This window comes from Apodemus sylvaticus, chromosome 2 (assembly GCF_947179515.1).
Source record: "Apodemus sylvaticus chromosome 2, mApoSyl1.1, whole genome shotgun sequence".
In the NCBI taxonomy this organism is placed as follows: domain Eukaryota; kingdom Metazoa; phylum Chordata; class Mammalia; order Rodentia; family Muridae; genus Apodemus; species Apodemus sylvaticus.
Window position 1 is genome coordinate 42,029,625 of NC_067473.1, and position 23,159 is coordinate 42,052,783.

At 36.8% G+C, this 23,159-nt stretch overlaps 1 protein-coding gene across 1 annotated transcript in view; it reads left to right on the top strand.

Moving 5' to 3' along the window:
- Window positions 1–23,159, top strand: part of Cftr (CF transmembrane conductance regulator) — a 170,083-nt gene that overhangs the window by 80,783 nt on the left and 66,141 nt on the right. Inside the window, exons 12-13 of the mRNA XM_052173280.1 lie at window positions 16,977–17,071; window positions 20,000–20,086. Of these exons, the coding sequence (XP_052029240.1) occupies window positions 16,977–17,071; window positions 20,000–20,086 (182 nt within the window). The remainder of the gene's footprint in view (window positions 1–16,976; window positions 17,072–19,999; window positions 20,087–23,159) is intronic.

The window sequence follows — 23,159 nt, forward strand, 5'->3', positions numbered from 1 at the left end:
TAGAACCTCTAAACAGAAACTTCATATTCATTAATAGTCAAATTCTATTTTTGGTATATTTGTCTATTCTAAGCAACCGCTGATCTATCTCCATAAGTTCTCCCAGTCCTTTATTAACATAAAGAAATTTTATTGAGAATTTCATAATATATTGTATATGCTTTTTCTAATCCATCGCTTACTATCTTTCCTTTAACTTCTCCCATACTCCCTTCAACCACTTCACCCACCCACATCTGTACTCGGATTTAACCTTCAAAGTTCAGTCAGTGATCCTAGTAAATGGCCTTGTACCCATGCTATGCTGGCAGCTCTAAAGAAATTCTAATGTAGAAGTAATTAGTTTTCATCTACTTAGACTTGCTATTCTTTATGCAGTACCCAAAGAGTGATAGAAATAGACCAATAATGAATTTAATTGAAAATGGAGGGGGAAGTAATGTGTTAGGAATAAAAAGAAGAGACAGAGACTCCATCAGGGTCTGCCTAAAGAAGAGCAGCCTCCATATGGAGGAAAAGGTCATGCCCCTGATGGGGTGATTCTCTATAGAATTCTGGGGATCACAAGAAAAGCTTGTGGCCCCAAGAGTTCTTTATTAGAAACACTGGAGCTATGGAAAAGCAAGAGAGAAAGTCAGACAGGATTTAAGAAGTAGAAAAGTGGGGTCTGACTGTTTAGAGTAAATGAGAAGATAGCTGTCCAGTGGAGCATTTGGCATAAAATCCCTTCAGTAAACACTATGTTATTTTTGCTTCTTTTGAAATATAGAATATTACCACCTCATAAAAAAGCAGGAAAATACTTTGAGAGCCAGTTGTTCTTAGTGAGTTAGTTCTGTGGAGATAAAATGGTTAAGGATGAGAAGAGCCACAAAACCAAAGAATAATGAAAAGACATTGATACGGTATTAATATTGACATAGCTGGTCATGGAGAAGGTGTTACCAGTGACATTTTGAATGTTTGGCATATGTGACATAGTTGACAAAGGTGGTATCTATGGAAGAAATAAAGCGAGAGCAGAGCCTGGAGGTTGGAATGTGGACACAGTGGCATTCTGCTCAGTCAGTGGGAATTGGAAGTCCCCGCACTTCATTGTTTCTTCAGTCCCCCCAAAAGTATCTGTGCCATTCCTTTCTGTCAGACTGTTAGGCTTTGATTTCCAATGCTATGATTTTGACCAAAGAGTAAGGAACTGAAGGTAGGAATTTGAAGGATAAACCAAGAAGAATGCTGCTTTCTCATTTGTTCGTTGTCTTGCTAGCAGGCTTACACTTAACTAGCTTTCTCTTACCAAGTAGACTACCAGCCAGGAAGTGGTATCATCCAAACGTGGCCTGGGCTCTTCTACATCAATTAGAAATCAAGACAATTCCTCACAGATATACACAGGTCTGGAGAATTCTTTGCAGGTGACTTTAGGCTCTGTCCAACCGGCAATAAAAACTGTCTACTTTAGGAGAGTCAAAGTGGTTACCAAATGAAAGCTTAATCATTTCTCATATGAAAGATTTATATGATAAATTTGGGGGAAACAAGCATAAGGTTCTAATTTCCATATGTTAGCTATGACAGTTGTTGGGTTAAAGTCAGTGGTGAGACTTGAGCCTACTTGGATAATTCAGGAAGCCTGTCTCTAAGAGAAGACCTCCTGAAGAACAAATCAAAAAGATGGGTAACATTGTGTATAGAAGAAAATGAGCAGAAACTTGGGTGTGAAGAAAATGAGCGGAAACAGGTGGTTTACCTGTTGCAGGGATTATAAACATCTTGATAGAGCTATGGTGCAATTAAAGATACCAAGTGAGCAGGGATGAATTTGGGGAGCGAGACCTGGGAGGTTTATCTTAGAGAACTTAGTGCAAGAGTGCTGTGAGACCTTTGAAGTCTATTCCTGTCATTCTGGGATGATGGAGAGCAGAATTAAGGTGGGTACTACATGAAGCTTAGCACAGCATAAATAGCATATATTTTGAAATCATACAAGGCTGGGTCATAAAGTCGTTTAATTTGTCCCAATACTGGGGTCTTCCCCTCTGCAATAGGAAGTTATCACCTATTCTATAGCTTTTGTAAATGCTCTAGTACATAGAAAGTTCATCATTAATAAAACACTCATTATTATTACTGTCATCATTGGTAATAGTGCTCTGTTCACTGTTGTGTCTAGAAGAATGGAGACTAATAGGAAACTATTTCACTTACACAGATTATGGTCATGATGGACAAGAAGAGACAAAAGTTATGTAAAAGTATTGTGGGAATGTAGGAAGTTATGTATTTTTAATACATTAGATTACCACAAAATATTTATCATAATTAATGACCAATACATTATTCATTGAAGCCCATGCTTATTTCAGATTTCTCTCTAAATATTCTCTTCTACAATAGCACAGGTTAGAGCTAGGGTTAGCACAATTTATTTATTATAATTAATGACCAATAGCATTATTATTAAGTGAAGCCTGTGCTTAATTCTAAATTTTCTCTTCTAAAATAGCACAGGTTCCACATTATGTTCAGTTATGCTTTCTCCTTAGGGTCTTCTTTTTTTATTAGATAGATTCTTTATTTACATTTCAAATCATTTCAAATGAAATGATCCTAGTTCCCCCCTCCCCGAAAGTCCCATAAGCCCTCTTCTGCCTTTTCCCCAATCAACTCCCTCCTGCTTTCCTGTCCTGGTATTCCCATACACTGCTGCACTGAGCCTTTCCAGGACCAGGGACCTCTCCTTCTTTTTTTTTTTTTTTGGACATCATTTGATATGTGGATTGTGTCTTGGGTATTCCGAGCTTCTGGGCTAATATCCACTTATCAGTGAGTGCATACCATGTTTGTACTTTTGTGATTGGGTTACCTCACTTAGGATGATATTTTCCAGTTTCACCCATTTCCCTAATAATTCATGAATTCATTGTTTTTAATTGCTGAATGGTGCTCCATAGTGTAAATATAGCACATTTTCTGTATCCATTCCTCCGTTGAGGGACATCTGGGTTCTTTCCAGCTTCTGGCTATTATAAATAGGGCTGCTATGAACATAGAGGAGCATGTGTCCTTATTACATGCTGGGTAATCCTTTGGGTATATGCCCAGGAGTGGTATAATGGGGTCCTCTGGTAGTATCATGCCCAGATTTCTGAGGAACTGCCAGACTGATTTCCAGGAGAAAGAGAAACATTCCTCCACTGCTGATGGGATTGCAAGCTGGTACAAGTTATCTGATTTTATTCATTGGAAAGGACATCAATGAAAAAATGCTTATTCATGGAGAATAAGGCATTCTTGCAAATAATGGGTATAAATTGGTTCAAGATTAGGAGATCTGAGGTCTTTAAAATAACAATCAGAAAACGGACAGGTATAGGTCATAGCTTCAAGAAGGACACAGAGACGGTGAACAAGGTAGAAGGATCACAGATGTGGCTGAAAGTAACAGTGGAGGTACCACTAGGAAGGGCTTAATAAGTAGTTATGAAATGGTTATACTTTCTATTTTTCTTTTTAAAAGTATTTCATACATAAATCTTCAATTACTTCTAAACCATTTCCTGTTGTTATGCTTTCAAAGATTACTTCACATTTACTGCTCTCCAAAACTTCCCATTAACTGTGTGAAACTCATCTGCCTAGCCTCCTTCAGTGTAGAGACTGAACTCAGGGTCTTGCCTAAGCTCTATCATTATATGGCTAGTTTGTCTCCAAACCATTGGGGTTTCTTTCACTGTTTCTATGCATTCCATTTTGTTTGTCTGTCAGTGCTCCATTCTGAGTGTTAAGTAGGTTCTGTCTTTTAGTTTTAGTTGTAGTTTTGAGACTGTTCTGTTACTCTCCTGCATGCCCTCTACCTTGCTCTCATTGAAATTAATGCCCTCTTTTTTCCTTAACTGTTGTTTCTTAGACTACCGTCAGCATTCCTAGTTGCCTATAGTTCTTTATTATTATTATTATTATTATTATTATTATTATTTTCTATATTCTTTGTTTACATTCCAAATGATTTTCCCTTTCCAGGTTCCCCCCTCCCCATAAGTCTCATAAGCCCTCTTCCTTCCACCCGTTCTGCAATCAACCCCCTCCCACTTCTCTGTCCTGGCAATCCCCTACCATGCTTCCTAAAGTCTTTCCAGGACCAGGGCCCTCTCCTTCCTTCTTCTTGGAAATGATTTGATATGTGAGTTGTGTCTTGGATATTCAAAGCTTCTGGGCTAATATCTACTTATCAGTGAGTGCATTCCATGTAGTTCTTTACCAAGTGTTGAGACTCCTGAACTTTTCCCCTTCTACATTGAAAAAGTCTATTGGTGTCATTGTTGTTGATTGTCCCTTTAATTTGCAAATTACCCTTCTTTTTCTTAGTTAAATAAAATGTGAATTAAAACCTTTTTTTAATTTTAAAGAATCTCCAAGTCTTTGTTCCTTTTGTCCCACTGCTTTTTGCCACAGAGTTAGAACTTTTTAGTTACTGTATAAAAGGCTTTTTCTTAAATACCTTTGCTCTTTAAAATGGCAAATGTAGTATTACAGCGAGCTAAGTGTGTACTGCGTGTTATCTTCTGAACCACAGAGGAAAGTTGTGGACAAAGCAACCCTAAACATTTTATCTTAATTTAGTCCACTTAGAGTACTGATAGAATAGTAAATTTTTACTGGATGACTGTTTTGGAAATAGTTTGAGGTAACATGTTGCTTGGAAGAATTTTGCTCAGAAAAGATTCTGTGAGTGTCATGGGCTCATAATCTGAACAGATCGTTTCTTGAATGAACAACACGTTCAGGAAGCTTGGAATGATGGTGCTTGTTTGTCTGACTTTAAAGAAGAGCATCAGGAGTCTCCCCTTTTTGCAGTGACTTAAACTTCCATGTTTGTTTCTGTTATATAAACACATATATGGTGAGGTGCAAAAGGAACCTGAATACACTAAGATCCCTTGCTTTCTTGGATAAACAAAATGTTAAGTAAAATTTTTTGAATTTTAAAGAATCCCTAAGTCTTTGTTCCTTTTTTTCTGCCACTTTTGTCATATATACATATACATACACATATGCACACACACACACATGCATACATGCACACACATATGCACATACGTATAATGAACATTTTAGCTCCTAAGCATGTAGGAGTTTGACAACAGGAACACATGCCTACAGAGTCCTCCAGTGCTCAGCAGCTGGCACCAACACAAGAATCCCTCAGCATAGTCTGTGGGTGGTCCCACTTGCCAAATCCAAACATTCATGACTCTGTTTTCATTTTGACTGCTGAATCTGACCTGTTTCTCAATGTCCTGCATCAAGGATTGAAATTAGAGATGGGGATGGGATATCCTCTTCCTCATGCTTGGGTTTTTGTTCAACTCTAGGATCTTCAAAGTACCCTGTGTATCATGATGTTCCGTGTCATAGGAGTAGGCAGGTGTGTGTGAGTGTGGAAGTGCAAAGCATGCACAACATAGTTCACATAGTTTTCCGATTGCAGTCTGTTGTTGGAAATTATTCACTAGATGAGACAGCTAAAGCCTTTATCAAGGGGGAAGGACACAGTGGTGCTATTGATAGAATAATTTTTAGCATGCAGTATCAAATAAGTTATGTTGGTATGTTTTACTTTTAACCTCTCATTTGGGAAAATCTCCATGCCCTGCTTTATAAACGTGAATTTTTAGAGTCTAGATTTTTAGATAACAGACCAGATTTTAAGATAACAGACTTTTAGGTGAATTGAGTCACTTGCAAAAATACTGTTCTGAATCCTTCTGTCCATTGGCTATCTCTTCATTTTCCTCCATGGGCCTTTAGGGTTTTCTTGACACATTTCTTTTTAATGCCTAGCACTAGGGACCGTGCTAGCTTTAAAAGAAGAATTAGAATGATTTAGCTCTAGTCAAATAACATGTCCTATGACATTATAGTCCTATTTCAGTATTGAGAGAGAGGAAGAGCTTACACTGTTCTCTTGCCCACCTTCCCTGCCTCACATAGCCCCAGTGACAAGACAATTCTGAACAGACCAGTGTTTGGGTAATAAGTGACTTGACAATCTTTATTCTGTGACTCATTTTCTTATAAAAGCACCTAGGTTTGGAGAAGTAATTAACGTTTATAATACTTTATGGTGGGGAGTAAGGATGGGCAATTCGCAAAAGAGGTCAGGGGCTTAGACTATGTAATCAGTTTCCACAAAATTATTATGATGTTTTTGAAACCACAAAATGATCCTCATCAAATAAGTATCTGCCATGCAGCCATTACACAAGCACTGCAGCAAAAAATATTTACTATGTAAGCTGAGGAAGGAGAAATCTTACATGATTTTCTCTTCCATAGCTGCTTAGTGGGTTTTGTATTTTACTTGCTACAGAAAATACTGAGAAGAAAATTGCCAAGAATTCAGTAAAAGATTAAAAAGAAGAAGAACCTTGGGAGAAAAATTGGCAAGAAGTAATGAAAAAGTTGGGAGGGAAATAAGCTGAGAAATGAGGGTGTTCTGAAATTCCACCATGGACATTCCACATGACTAACTGAATTTGAATTTGACCTTTGGCTCTCCATATTCTGTACAACTTACCTATGAGAAGGTGAGACTTAACCTTTGAATAGTCAGTTTACTAAGTTGGATAATTCACAACTTTACAGTTAGAAGTAGTGGGAAGATAAAGGTGCCATAGGACTGAGCATGTGTGCTAGCTCAGATAGAGTGTATATCTAAAGCAGATATTTGAAACACATTGAACTATGTCCCTTTCAACCAGAATAAATCACATTGACTGTACCATGAACCATCTATAATTTTCTCCTTCTACATGGTTAGGAAACACTGGATATTATTTCCTGTAACATGAAGTCAAGAATATGTTATAGAAATACTGAACCAGAACTAAATGGATATGCCATAGTATTTTATAGACTAAAGTGATATTTCACGTCATTTGAGCCTTGGAACTTCAAAATAAACACTAGCTAACATTTAGGGAAAGCATCTATGGCAGCATTGTGCTAAGTACCAGCATGAACTGACCCATGGAGTGGCCACTTCTGATTTATTTAGTGATAGCTTCACCAAGAGCTTTCAGAGTGAAAATATGCTGATTTCAAAGTGCAGACTAGGCTTTAGAACCTAAGAGTATGAAGTTCTAGAGCTAATTATCAGGTTAACACATCAGAGTCCTTAAGTAATGAAAACCAAAATAGCACCAGGATAGCTACTCCTAGTGAGATTTGGTGAAGTCGATAGTGTGGTAGTATATGAGCATAATTATAGCTGTCTGAACAGACTACCTCATGAGTAGACTGTGAAACTATGACATGTAAGCCTGGCCTTCATATTTAAAATAAAAGATTTAACAATGGGAAAACTTCCAAAGATAAAAATAATTTTAAAAAATCTGCCTTGTCTGTGTAGTGAGTTCTAGGCAAGCTGGAGCTACACAGTGAGACTGTGTTAAAATAACAAATAAAACAACCAAAAACTTAACAACTATTGCATAAAATATAAGAGCATAAAATATAAGATGTAGTATTACCTGTAGCCACCATGCTACAGGGTAGATCTCTAGAGCCTGCTCTTCTGGTCTGAGACATTGTGTCCTCTGAATACTTCCCTATGATGGTACTATTGGATGAACAAGTTGATATAATAACAGCATTGTGCCTTGCTGGAGATGTTGTTGGTTAGAGATGGACAGAAAAGAATCTTCAGCCTATAGATGATAAATGAAAACACAGAATAACAGGATGGCACCAACACAGATTGACAAAAGATTTAACTGACTATAATATCAATGTTTACAAGGTAGCAAGGTGATAGGGGTTTAAATGTAAAGAATACAAAGAATGGACTAAAGTTAGTACTATGAATATAGAAAAATGTACTAAAGTGATACAGAAAGTTAAAGAACATTTTTAATAGGCAGTACGTAATAATGGAATCTTTTTTGGAAATATCAAGAAAGATGAATAAGGACTCATTAATTTTCTTAATTATATCAAAATGTATACAAATTAAGGGCAAAAAGTAGGTAAGGTATATAAGTAGAATATTTGTTTAAAATATCTAAAGCAACTGAACATATAATACTAAAGCTAATTCACAATTAAGAGAATAAGCAGAAGTGAGTGGCACTATGCGGCTCTGAGGAGAGGAGCTCCCAAAGATTCAGTGCAGAAGAGCACAGATGACTTAGAGCACAAGGATGCTAATTCATAGCGCGAGCATGCTTTTAGTTTGAGCTCCAGTACGTGAAGGGCACCTTCATTTAGAGAATTAAGAGAATGAAAATGAGATACTTCATATGAAAATATAAGGTCAGTGTAGTAGGAAATTGAAAAACTTCATGTTCATTCAAAAGTATTTACTGAGTTTCTTTGTGGCATCATTACTTTAGGAACAAAGGACACTTAGTCAAGGAGCTTTGTTTTTAGCTTACATTCTACTCAAAGGAAATAGACTGTCACAGACAAAACTCAGGACATTAACTCTTGAGAGACAAAAGATTAGATGGAAACTTCAAAGATAGTGGGGTTTGAAGCCTTTCTAAGAATCTGAGTTACAAGAGGCTTCATAGTAGGAACCAGAAAATACTTTGTGGAAATACAAAGCAGGAACATAGTCTACGTAACACAAGATGTTCTATTGAAGTATAGTATTCTTGTCCCCAGGCTTTAGATTTGTCCTAGCTTTAGGGATGTGGATAGTTAGAGGAGAAGATAAGGAATTGATATCACTTAAATGTCCATAAAGCCAATAACAGGAGTTATTCAGAGAGTTTCCTTGCATCTGAGAAATTCTATTCTACATGTGCTATTCAGAAGACTATGACTAAATGAGTCTGAACAAGGCACAATGGGATTACAGACACTAAATAGCATTTAAAAAGATTTTTGGCTAGTTGGTTGGTTGGTTGGTTTCATTTAAGAGCCAGTGAAATCCAGTTCCCATACCATTCTCTAGCTGTAGGGGAGTTCAGGGACCCCGGTATTTTTCTATGCCTGGACACACTATCCCTGCATACACAAAATCACTGTACTCAACAGTTCCTCTCTTAATGCTTAAGCTATCGATTCTGAATATAAACCACGATCTATATACACAAGGAGGTACACAATAGCAATAGTTATATTTATATTCACAGTTTCACACACACACACACATGAAAACTGGTTATCAAACAGTTTAGCTCTTGTGTATGATATATAAGTATGTGCTCTCCTGTATGTAAATGTGTGCATATCATGGTAATGTGTAGTGGTCAGATGGCCACACTGGGTACTGAGATTTACTATCTCATGCTTGAGGCAGAGTTACTGTTCCTTTTGTTGCTATATATACTAGGCTAGTTGGCTTGTGAGCTACTGGACCTCAGGCCTTCTCCTGTCTCTGCTTTTTTTCTTCTAGTACAGGCTTATGGTATCTAGTTTTAATATGGATTGTGGGGATGCAAACTTAAATTGTCGGGCCTGTGAGGCAGGTGCTTTAGCCCACTGAACTATCTTTCCATCCCAAAGCCTTTAGTGTTGAAGGCAACTACTATAACATCAATTTTATATTTTTCTTGGTTATAATAAATATTATGTTAAATGTTAAGTTTTTCTGCTATAAACATGGTTAATATTTGCTAGTGAAGGCAAATCTTTTTTATCTTTAAAACTAATAAAAATTCTCACACCCCAACCTTTTGAGCAGAGCTTAGTCTTTTGAAAACATTTCTTCATGCAGCTATTTGTAATAAAGTTTGACTTATGTCAGCAACATATCTTATTTATTAGTTATATCCCAATTTAAATTATGAGCTCCTTAGTGTCTGAATTCTGTTATGAAGCTTGCCTCTGTGGATCTCTGTCAGAGATTACTGGATATCTGTTTGCTATACACACTCACATGTACAGTTAGCTATGTAGAAATGTTTACTAGTTTTTTCTCTTTTTCTAGTGCTTTCTTGGCTGTCTCATGTTTTCCTGACTTCTTCCTGTTTTTTCTTTTCTTTTTTTTTCTTTTCTTTTTCTAATTTTTATTTTGTGTATTCTTTGTTCACATTTCAAATGACTTTCCTTTTCTCTGGCTCCCCCTCCCCATAAGTCCCATAAGCCCTCTTCCCTCTGCCCATTCCCTAATCATCCCCCTCCCATTTCTGTCCTGGTAATTCCCTACAATGCTGCATCAAGCCTTTCCAGGACCAGGCCCCTCTCCTTCTTCCTGTTTTTTCTGCCTTTCCCTTAAATCTCTCTTCCATTGGCTATCTGCTAAATGCAAAAAACCAAAGCAGTGTTTAGTGATTTTTAAACATTATTAACAATGGCATTGACTATCCAGTGATTCACCATTAAAGATATACTTTATTGATCGGCATTACCCTGAAGTTAATGTTCTCTTAACCCTAGCTTCTCACCATGCCCACCCTTTTCTTCCCACAAGCGTCTGTATTGTCAAGGTTGGTCTAAAAATGATAAGCCAGCCATAAAAGTTTATGGTATTTTCCTATCTTCAAAGCTACAGGAAGCTCAAATATACTCAGCAAATATTGCTCAATTGCACAAGACTATTACATGTAACACCCCACCCTTTCTTCTAAAAAGCACCTTCTCTTCTATATCTTTTCCCTTTCATTCTTAGTATAACAGCCGAGATCATTATGGGTCTATTGTGTGATCAATTCAGAGCAAATGAGATTCATATTAGCAAGTTTCCTAATAACTTCTGGTTTGTTTGATATAGTTGAAGGATACTAAGATGATAAATTCTAACTCTCTAAGAGAAGTCAGTGGTAAATGTGAATAAGTGGAACACACCACAATAAGCATGTTCTCTAGTCCTTAATGATAAAATAAGTTAATCTTTATTGCACACTTATTGTAATATTACTTTGACCCTCTCCAGTGTGCTTATCTCAGCATTTTCAAGTGTTTTACAACCTCAAACACACACATTGTGTTGTATACACAGACTGCTTTGAAGTTGATATTTGCCTTTCTGACTAGGCTGTAATAAAGGAAGTCAACCAGCTGAGAGAACAAGTGTCAGATGAGGACCTCAGGTCCTGGCAAGCACTGCTGTGCAGGTTAAGTTCAGATACCCAGGTACCTTCCAGGTGCAGCAATTTTAAACAATAGAGTTTCTGCTAATTAGCTCAAGAGCCTCACCGTAGTTTGGTACCTACTTGCCGTTATTTGTAGATAAAGTACACTGAAAAGTAAATAAAATATCAAAAATAAAGAAATTAAAATTGGGAGTAGAAAATAATTTGAAAGAAAAGTTATTAAGGTTCTCCTTCTATAAGAATAGTCTTTGATTACATAAGTTTATATTTTGTAATATATAAGACAGATTTCTTTTATTAAACAAAATTCTACTGGACACTGATAAGCATGTGCAGGGGCTTCTTTTTCATCCAGAGCATCAATTTAAAAAACAACAACAAAATAAAATCCAACAGCTAATTGTATAGAGTATTTTATAGCTAATTTTATCTTCAAATATTATCTAATACCCTTATGTAGGACCCTTATTCCAATGGATGCTTTTCTTCAAGAAGTTTTATGGATAACCCTCACCCCAACCCCCAAACCCAGAGAACTGTCATTATTAACAAAGAAAAGTAAAATATATCTCTGTGTGCCAGGCTTTATCTAAAAGCCACATGTGTCATGCAGCTGTTTAAAGAGCTCACAACATGCCCCAGTGGGTGGCCACACGCCCCACTAGTAGAACTAAGGAGATTATTGATAAAAGTAAAAAGACAAGGTTTGAGTGAGATGGGGTGGGGGATACAAGGGAGCATTAGAGGGGGAAACTGTGGCATTATATGATCAAGATGCATTGTGTGAATGTATGGGGTTTTCAAAAAGAAAAGTATTCTTTAAAAAGATCATCTCCAACGTGACTGCTCAACTGTGAGCTGAACAAGGACAACGCCAGTGGCCATTTCAGAAGGACTAAGGAAAGCCCAGGAGGCCTCAAAGAACCGCAGGCCACTGAGGGCATCTGGGAGCAGGAGAGGTGGTGCTCTCCAGGGAAGAGCATACCAGTTGATGTCCAGTGCCAACCAGTCCCCCAAAACATACATACAAGTAACATTTTACGACCAAACAGGCTCTATTTGGGAATATATATACAAGCATGTGTGTACATGCAGTAGCCATTAACAAAAACAAAAATAAAGGAAGAGGCCATGAATTTGAAGGACTCTTGGGAGCGACATATGAGGAGGGTTTGGAGGGAGAAAAGAGAATGGATAAATATAATTATATTAAAATCTCAGACATAAAAATAAAAGATTAAAAACCAAACCCTCATGATAGGCAGGAGTGGTATAACAGTTTTTAAATTGTGATTTTTACAGATGGGGAAAATCTGAGGTTGAAACCAACACCCTTAAGATAAATATATTACCAGATTTGAGTATCCTTAGTAGTCAGCAAAGGTCAATGTTTAACAATGCATGCAAAACAGAGTGCTTTGTTTTAAATCAAACAGAATGTTAAGTACTCATAAATCTGCAGATGGATGAGGCATAAACTGAGTAATCAAACCAAGTACTCAGATTGATAGAAGGATATTGGCAGTGCTGATGTATTAGGCTGTAATGAGTGTAATCTCAGTTCTCCTTGGTAGATCCCCACTGCCTGTCCCTCATTTCACGCTCAACAGTGTCATGATAACAGGCACGGAGATCTTCACTCACTGAGTGAAAGTTATCCACATTTCTCTTCACAAGTGGATAACTTTCTTCTTCATTTCTATTCACATTTCTATTCAGTCCATAAAAGACAGTTCAAATCTTGGCTCACAGCCTTATGTATAATAGCCAGAAGCTGGAAGGAACCCAGATGTCCCTCAACAGAGGAATGGATACAGAAAATGTGGCGCATTTACACAATAGAGTGCTGCTCAGCTATTAAAAATAATAAAATCATGAAATTCTTAGGCAAATGGATGTAGCTAGAAAATATCCTGGATGAGGTAACCCAATCACAAAAGAACACACATGGTATGCACTCACTGGAAAATGGATATTAGCTCAAAAACTAGGGCTAATATCCAAGATACAACTCACAGACCACATGAAGTTCAAGAAGAAGGAAGACCAACGTGCCTTCTTAGAAGGTGGATCAAAATACCCATGGCTCACAGCCAACCAGTAGACTGAGCATAGGGTCCCCAATGGAGCAGCTAGAGAAAGGACCCAAGGAGCTGAAGAGATTTGCAGCCCTGCAGGAAGAACAATAATATGTATCAACCAGTACCCCTAGGGCTCCCAGGGACTAAACCACCAACCAAAGGGTACACATGGAGGGACACACGGCTCCAGCTATATATGTACAGAGGATGGCCATTTCAGACATCAATGAGAGGAGAAGCCATTGGTCCTAGGAAGGCTCGATGCCCCAGTGTAGGGGAAAGCCAGGTCAGAGAAGAGTGTGTGTGGGGGGATAAGCAGGGGGAGGGGGATAAGATAGGGCGTTTTCAGAGGGGTAAGGAGGAAAGGGGATACCATTTGAAATGTAAATAAAGCAAATATCTAATAAAAAAAAGCAAAAAGGCAAGTCAATTCACACCAAAAATATATTATAGAAGAGAACATTTGTCTCACAGTGTCCTTATTATGTTCATGATTAAAAGCCTAGATAACATCATCACAACAACTGCCACAAAACTCTAAGCTGCAGCAATCAGAATAATGAAAAATGTATTTTTCCATTGAAAACAATTTACAACCATATATGCAGTTCAGCTTTAAAAATTACATAGTAATATAATTTGCACACATTGTTCTCTAACTTATTTGGCTCCTCTTATCTTTTCGAGATATAGCAATTTCTGGTTACATGTTTATTCACTTACTTAGGGAGGAGTGGGTGTGTATATGTGGCAGAGGGCTCATATGGAGGTCTGCAGAGTCAGTCCTTCAACCTTGTCAGCCATTAGTGAGTGTTCGCATTTACTCACATCTTTAGAACTCCTATCAGTGACTTATTTTTTTGCTCATTCTGACTCCTAAATCAAAATATCTATTATTTTGTCTCTCTTATTCTACTTACATGAATATGTAAGAGATTAGAAACATATTTTCATGTTTATTAACCATCTTGATTTCCTACCCTTTACCCTTGGACACCTTTTATAAGATATTATGATGAATAAAATATGTATTGTATAGAACACTGCTATAGGAAACAATTGAATGAAGATTCCAGTTGTGTTTTGAAGTCCTTAACTGAGTTTGTTTTGAGATTACCTCAACATTCATGAATGGTTCTGGCAGGATTACTAAAGAGGTTTCTATTTTGAAAACATAAGACTTATTAGCTAATTTTTGACATACAAACCACCAGGCTGCTTTGCCAAATTCTTCCTTAAACAACTATTCAGTTCACAATAATGACAAACCTTAAACTATTTAGAAATTGTTATAGCTGTCATGGGACATTTACAGAACACGAAGAAAATTATAAATCTTATTGAAATATTTAATACAACATCTGAATCAAGAAAAGGACATTTTTATTTTAGTGTTGCAAACTAGAATTCTATTAAATGTATGGCATTTTAAAGTTGCAAATAAATTCTAATGAGGTTATCTTAAACTAAACAATGTAAAATCTTAGAAGTACTTAATTTATGGACAAATTCTTTTGATTTGAATTTTGGCTTCATCATCCATGGCCTTGATAGCATGGTATTTGTATTGCTTCTATTTGAAATGTTAGTGAGGAAGAACTACTGCATTAAATGTGCTCAAGACCACACTTGAGACTGTTAGCTCCTCTTCTAATGATGCATTATTTCAATAGTGGACATAGTTACTAGGTCAAAAACTAAGAAAGACAACTATTTTATGAGGAAGGAGTATATTTTATCACATATTAAATAATATATAGTTTCATTAAAAACACAGGACTCAAAAGTCCAGGAAGTATTAATATAGGAATTAAAAACTGGATCAGAAAAACAAGAGAACCCAGAACAAGGAACTATGACAGATGATACAGGCATCAGTAAAACACTTCACTTGGTGATTATTGTTGTGTCTGTCAAAATAAAGATAGATTAGACAAATATAAAATTGTGCCATAAGCATTTTGAAAATTTTATTTTGAAGATCATATTCAAAATAACACATATAGCTTGCTGGTAAGGAGTAGATAAATTTATTTCACAAAATTTTTTGCACATGGTAAGTGATACACACAATGAAAACAAGAGAAAAGAATAGTGTTTTTATATGCAGCCTAGAAAATTACAAAAACCCACTACACAAAAATATTAAACATTTCAAAGAATAAAATATAATACAATAAATATTTAAAATATTTGCAATTAAGGAAAATGTAAATTAAGAGAAAATTAGCAAAATGATTGTAACCATACTATTACAGCTTAGTAGTAAATTGTAATTTAACTCTTTAGTGTTCCATTTTGTAGTGTTACTCAGCAGAGAGGATGAGGATTAAAACACTTTGATCTAGTGGAAATTTCACATCAGTTATTACACAGTCATCTTCCAAGCAGGAGGAAGTCTTTTAGAAAAGTGATGTTACTAAACCTTTTATCTCTTCTCTTTTTAAAGCAATAAGGTAATAGAGGAAATTCAGATATAATTGTACAATTTATTCTTGTGAAATAAAAATCACTAACCATCTGTGCTAGCAAGTTTTTATGTCACAGCTAGAGTTTTATTGACATGAGCTAGAATCATTTTGGAAGAGGGAAATTCAATAGAGAAAATGCCTCACTAGATTGACCTGTGGGAAAACCTATGGAAAATGCTCTTGATTAAGGACTGTGGGAGGTCCCAGTTCACCATGGTTTTTGCCACCTCTAAGCCAGTGGTCCTGGGTGATATAAGAAAGCAGGCTAAGGAGCCACATGGAGCAAATCAGTAAGCAGCACTCCTCCATAGCCTGTGTTCAAGTTCCTACCTCCAGATTCTTGCCTGAGTTCTTGCACTGGCTTCCCTCAGTGATGAGACAATAGTTGCAAGGTGAAATAAACCCTTTCTTCCCCAAGTTGCTTTGGTTGTTTGTTATCACAGTAAAACAAAACAAAACAAAACAAAAAAACCCTAAGGAAGACACCATCTCTGCAATGGTAGTAAGTTACTGTTTTATCACAGGTCTTGGGTCACTCTGCCAGGAACGTTGTTAGAAGGGGTCTTTGTTAAAAGTGGATAGCAAATAGCACAGTAAGCTAAGGAGGTGGTAGGAGGTGATGGGAGGAGAGAAGAGTAAGGGACACCAGTACCTAGCTCCATCACCCTTCACTCCTCAGGTGAAGCCCCTCATGGAAGGCCTCTAACATTTTCTGTGTGGTGTGTGCTTTACTCCTATTGTCTAAATAATTAACACGCCAATTAATTGTGTACTGTTTTATAATCTGTTGTAAAATTGTTTATTAAATGTTTAGGTTGTTTAATTCCCCCTCCAGGATTAGAGCTTATCTTGTAAATTTGGTTTACACTGGAGTCCTGGGCTATTTCTTAGAAAACCAGGTCACTTTTACTATGCCTTCATAGTTGTTACTACAGAGAAGATTATTATTGGTGGAGGAAGGACATGTGTGACAGGAAGGTGACAGGAGAGGAAGTGTAAGAGGGCAAGGACAGAATAATATGGAAATGGTGAGCACATTTGTGTTGTTTGTGAAGATGAATGAAGGAATGTGGAAATAAACGGACATGTCCTGTTGTTAGCCACTGAAGGTGCTTACAGGTTGCTGGGTGTGAAGAGTTTTGTTTTAGCTTTTCTTATTAACAGGCTTATTCACTGTCTTGACATTTTTTTAAAAGAGTGATTTTAAGTTGAAAGTACATTTTCACATTTGAATAGCATTTGAGTTTATATAATGGGCTTTTGGGTAGTCTTTCAATATAAATATTCCCTAAATAAACAGTTACATCTGAAAAAAAATGTTCCTTTCAATTTCAGATTGTATATACTAAATTTTATTTCTGGTGTTATGCTTTGGATAATAGGACATCACCAAGTTTGCAGAACAAGACAACACTGTTCTTGGAGAAGGTGGTGTCACACTGAGTGGAGGTCAGCGTGCAAGGATTTCTTTAGCAAGGTAAACATTTAAGTGTTGGTCTGGTGAGCACTTGCTATAAATACTGTGGACATTTAAGTATTCATATACCATTCTCTTCTGCTTCGTGTTCTGTCTCTGGGATTGATACATTTTCTTTAAGAACTATATAGACAGATGGTATAGTATTCACATTTGGTAAAGATGGTGTTTTTTTTTCAAAATGCACACTTTTCAATCTGCATACTTTTATTTTTATTTGTCCATACTTGTTTTTTGTGTTGCATGGATTGTTATGTACAGAAAGCTATGGAATTCTAAAGAAAATAAGAGTAAATTACAAGTTTCTGTTAAACACTCTTTTCCCTGTCCCTGGACAGAAGGATTTCTGTTTATACTTCTAAGGTTAGACAATATATAGTTTCAATTTTTTGTTTTTAGAAGATAATCTATGATATAACAAAAGAGGAAGGCAAATAATGTCCCCAAGGGTTCTCATTTGTTTAGAGACAAAGGACAAGGTTTCTCTATTTAGAACATATGATCTTTCTGTGTTTGTTTCTGTATACTAGTATGGAAGTGTGTGTGCCTCTACACCCATGTAAGCTTTACACTGAATACAGACCTGCATTTGTCATGCTTATTGTCTTCAGGGTCATGTTTAATTCTTGTCACAACGAAAGAATCTTATTTACATGTTAGCTTCAGTTTAAAGCCAATTGGTGGTATGGGATTTCAAGTGCTCTCTAGTTTTATTGAAACAAAATTCTTACTACATTACCAAAGTTGTTAATGAGAAATTACGTTGGCTCAGTGGTATCTTGGCATCTTGGCCATTTCTCTTACTTCCAACTCCTGGCAAAGTAAATACTACATACCTACAATTGATGCCTTGATATCATCCCTTTCTTCCCCCTCCCTTTATCTGTCTGTCTGTCTGTCTCTGAATGTGTGTTTATGATCTCAAGCTCATACTTGAAGCAGAAACTGTTCTCTTTATTTTATGGAAGAAAACACAAGATAATTGAGGTAGTCAGACATTAACTTGCCGAAAGCCACAAGGAAATGATACAGTCACTATTTAATCAAGGTCATCTTGACTCCTTACATTAAACTATGCTTCGGTCTGGAGAATACACTGGGAAATCAGATCAATAGATGATGGCTACATAATGATCAGAAGCTAATTCCCTTATCCATGTGGCAAAGATCATATCTTAAGCATTCCATTTGGGGTTTAAGTAAAATATGGTATGTGACTTCAGTATAATATTTATATTTCCTAGTTTAAGATTTAGTCATATTGGCTAAGTACAATGCACAGCACTACTAAAAATAGTTGTCTACTGTTATTCTCACTCCCATGTACAATAAATATGTCATCTACTTTTATATGATGAAAGACACATGTTAATCTTGAGAAACTTGTCACATATGTGAATGAGAATTCTTAGCCTGTTTTAGCGTTAATAATTCACCAATGTATTCACAGTAAATTTTACAGAAAAACACTTCTTTTTTTATTCCTAGTTATTGTTTAAGGTAAAGGAGTCATATCCAGTGATGGTATCTCATTGGCAGAGTCTTGAGACAGCACAAAAAATCACATGTCAAGGACAAAAGGAATTTGTGTGTGTGTGTGTGTGTGTGTGTTCATGTATATGTGTGTTTGTGTGTTTATGTTATCTGGTATTCCTTTCCTCATAAAGCCACCATTATTCAATTATGAAAATCCACCTTGATCATCTTACTTAATCCTCATCATTTTGCAAAATGGCCACCATTGAGCTTTGCTGTTGGACTAAGTTTCCTCATGATTGATATAAAGTCTATATTAGTTTCAGAGTAGAGAAGTATATTTGAATTATATTGCAGAGAAATAAATAAAATATAAATATTGATAAAGACTTGAGAATCCATTTTTATGGAGGCCATTAGCTCTTTTATGTTTCCTTCAAGACAATTTCCAGCATAAAGGACTTATTTATTTATTTATTTATTTATTTATTTATTTATGTTCTTTAATCCTTTTTTACAGTTCAGAATTCATCTAGCTCCCAGTCTGTCCCCGACCACTCCCCATTCCATCCCTCTTCCCCACCCCAACTCTCATCTCCAAAAGGATGTCCCCACCCTCAGCATAAAGGAGTTTTATGATTTAATCTAGATTTTTTTGCTATTTGTATTTTATTTCATTGTTTTTCTTATTTATGATGATTAACTACATTTTAAAAAATAAAAGTATCAATAAATAACTTCTAAGGCATGTCCTGTGTAGCTGGGATAGAGGTAGCATTATTAGTAATCACATTTGAAAAAATAAAATGTATAAAGAAATTATTTCCTTTTTCTTAGTTTGGAAAATATACCTTTATATTTTTACTATTGTAAGCCAACTCAAGTTGTTTTTAGTTTTAACTTAAAGTGAAATAATTGCTAGGGAGAGATAGCTCATTGATGAAGAGCACTGGCTGTTCTTCCAAAGGTTCCAGGCTTGAGTGGCAGCAGTAATGTGCATCACAATCATCTGTAAGGTATAATCCAGCTCACCTGACATTTTCTTTTCGTCTCCGTAGGCACTGAACACACATGGTACACCTTCATACTTGTAAAACACTAAAACATACAAAAAGAACTTTAAAGTTAAATAACATGTATTACTTCCTGTTTTGAATCATAAATTCTTCCTTTATATATATAAAATACTTATGAAAGCAGTTCAGGGGCAGATGATAAGGAGCCAATGCAAAGAATATCTTGTTATTCTTCACTTGATAAAATCTGCACTATTAAAAGCTCATGTAGAGAAGTTACTAACAGCGCTTCCTGCGCTCTGTGCTGTGACACGTGTGCTTTCAGTGCATGGATCTGATGGCCATTGTCTAACACAAGTTCTATGTTTAAAATGTCTGTTCTAAATGAAATAAAGTATATTGAGGGACCCTAACTTTCTTTCCATTTTGTTTATAGAGCAGTATATAAAGATGCTGATTTGTACCTATTAGATTCCCCCTTTGGATATCTAGATGTTTTAACTGAAGAACAAATATTTGAAAGGTATGTTCTATGACTGAATTACTTATAGTACTCATGTTCAAAGATAATAAAAGGCTGCATATTAGCTCCAGAGCAAAATCAACCATTTCTATTGCTCAAAACATGAGGATATAACAGTGCTTATTCGATTCTGGTGTCCCCTTAATGATCAAGGGTGAAGAATGCTTCTACCAAACCCTTTTCTGATGACCCCAGGTGAAGCCAGTTTCTTGATTGCTATCCTGTTATAACAATTGATATTTAAGAGTTGTTTACATTTTGCTTTCTTGAGATGTCTTCCAGTATTTTCATTTGTTTACTTTTAAAATTCCACTTACCATTGTGTATTAGTATTTTTATTTTATGTTTTTTTAGAAAGAAAATAATGACTTGTTTAATGGTGAATGACCATACTGTACCTCTGACTTAGACCTCTTCAGATGACCCTCTTCAATCACAAAGAACTTGGATGTATATTTCCTTAAAGCATTTTATTTTTTCAATTTTTTATTAGATATATTCTTTATTTACATTTCAAATGATTTCCCCTTTCCTGGTTCCCTCCTCCCCTAAAGCCTCATAAGTCCTCTCCCCTCCCCCTCTTCCCCAACTGATCCCCTCCTACTTCCCTGTCCTGGTAATTCCTACACTGCTGCACTGAGCCTTTCCAGGACCAAGGACCTCTCCTTCCATCTTCTTGGGTATCATTTGATATGTGACTTGTTTTTTGGGTATTCCAAGCTTCTGGTCTAATATCTGCTTATCAGTGGGTGCACACCATGTGTTTTCTTTTGTGATTGGGTTACCTCACTTAGGATGATATTTTCCAGTTCCACTCATTTGCCTAAGAATTTCATGAATTCATTTGCAAGCTGGTAAAACCACTCTGGAAATCAGTCTGGTGGTTCCTCAGAAAACTTCCAGATGATACTACCGGAGGACCCTGCTATACCACTCCTGGGCATGTACCCAGAGGATTCTCCATCATGTAATAAGAACGCATGCTCCACTATCTTCATAGCAGCCCTATTTATAATATCCAGAAGCTGGAAAGAACCCAGATGTCCCTCAATGGAGGAATGGATACAGAAAATCCTCCTGCATATGTTAAAATGATTTAATTATTTGTTGGTTTATTTCAAAGTTTTTCTTTAGGACATTGTCCTAAAGGTTGAAATATTCTAGAGCCCTGCTTATTGTATCTTAAAATATGCTGAATAACATGTTTCAATAATGGACCTTACTTAACACATGAAGCCGACAGAAGGTCTCTGTTCTGAAACTACTATTCAGAGGTGGAATAATGTGGCATATTTTGTTTGATATTTTCAGTTTATGTTTCAGTTGCACAATGTGTGTTAACATGGTGTATCCAGGCACAATCCTAAGAACATGTCATCCTAATCTCTGAATGAAGGGCCAAGTCCTGACAATACCCTCTCTACCCCACACTTTCCAACCCCTATCTTTGCTCGTAAGCGTCTGATCTAATCAATGCTAAAGAACTTATCACATGACATTGTACTTTAATAGTTCACTTAATCTTCTCTTGCTTATTTTAACCTATCGAAAGGTCCTAGTATGTTTCTGCTTCCCTTAAAGCTTATTGCATCTCCTTCAATACAGCCGTGAATTAACATCCTATTGTCTTCTGAGTCTCTGAAGTTGTTGTGTAGTTCCTATTGCATCAAGTTCTCTGAGTCCATTACAGTCAGAATGCTGACCACTTTAAGCATTTAACTCTTTGTAAGACAAGCATTACTTTTTTTGTTCTTTCTTTTTTCTCTTCCTTTCTTCCTTCCTTCCTTTTTTCCTTCCTTCCTTCTTTCCTTCTTTCTTTCTTTTTTTTATTCTTTAGATGCAAGCTGATAGTTCAGGAATGCTCTCTGTACCCTTATGATTCTCAATATTCTTTATTCTTCAACTTGAGCTTAATAACCAGAGAAAGCCTGAACATAGTCTTTTATTTACTAAAGCCTCATCATTAAAGTTTTGATAATTGTTAATAATTATCAACAATTCCTTTTTCATTGGTTAATTTATTTATTCACTTTACATCACTCCTCTCCTCCCGGTCTCACCCTTACAAATCTGTCCCCCCCATCAGCCTCCTCAGAGAGGGGGCTGCCCCCTTGACCCTTGGATATCTGTCAGCCATTGGACATAAAGTCACAGCAGAAGCCTCTCCTTTCCCAGTGGGGCCTGACAAAGCAGCTCAGCTAGGGAAGGGGGATCCAATGGCAGGCATTAGATTCACAGACAGCCCTCACTGCAATGCTAGGGGACACACAGGAAGGTCAAATTACACAACTGCTATAAATGTGTAGGGGCTAAGTGTAGCCTCTGCAGGCTCTTTGGTTGGTGGGTCAGTCTTTCTGAGCTCCCATGGGCCCATGTTAGTACACTCTGTAGGTCTTTTTATGGTATCCTTTGACCCCCTGCACCCCTTCAATCCTATCCTCTACTCTTCCAAAAGACTCCCCGAATTCTGCTTGATGTTTGGGTGTGAATCTCTGCATCTGTTTCCATCTAGATGATGCCTCTCAGGAGACACATTTGCTAGGGTCCTGTCTGCAAGCATAGTATTATTAATAGTGTTGGGAGTTGGCTCTCTCCCATGGGATAGGTATCAGATTGGGCCAGTCATTGATGAGCTGTCCCTTCAATCTCTGTTCATCTTTCTTATTATTTTTTATTTTTTATTATCTTTAATCTTTTTCTTTTACAGTGAAGTAGTTATCTCCCTCATCTTCTGCCCTCTGACAGTTCCTTATCCCATTGCTCCTTCCCTGTACCCAAAAGGATGTCCCCACATTGCCACACATCCCCACACCCCGCCAGGTGGGGCTTCTCAAGGGTTGGGTGCATCTTCTCTCATAGAGACCAGACCTGGCAGTTCTCTGCTGTGTGTGTGTCAGGAGCCTCAGACCAACTACAGTATGCTGCCTTGTTGGTGGTTCAATGCCTGAGAGATCTCAGGAGTTCAGGTTTGCTGAGACAGGTGGTCTTCCTATGGGGTCACCCTCCTCCTCAGATTCTTCCAGCCTTTCCCTAATTCAACCACGGGGCTCCCCAACTTCAAACCACTGGTTGA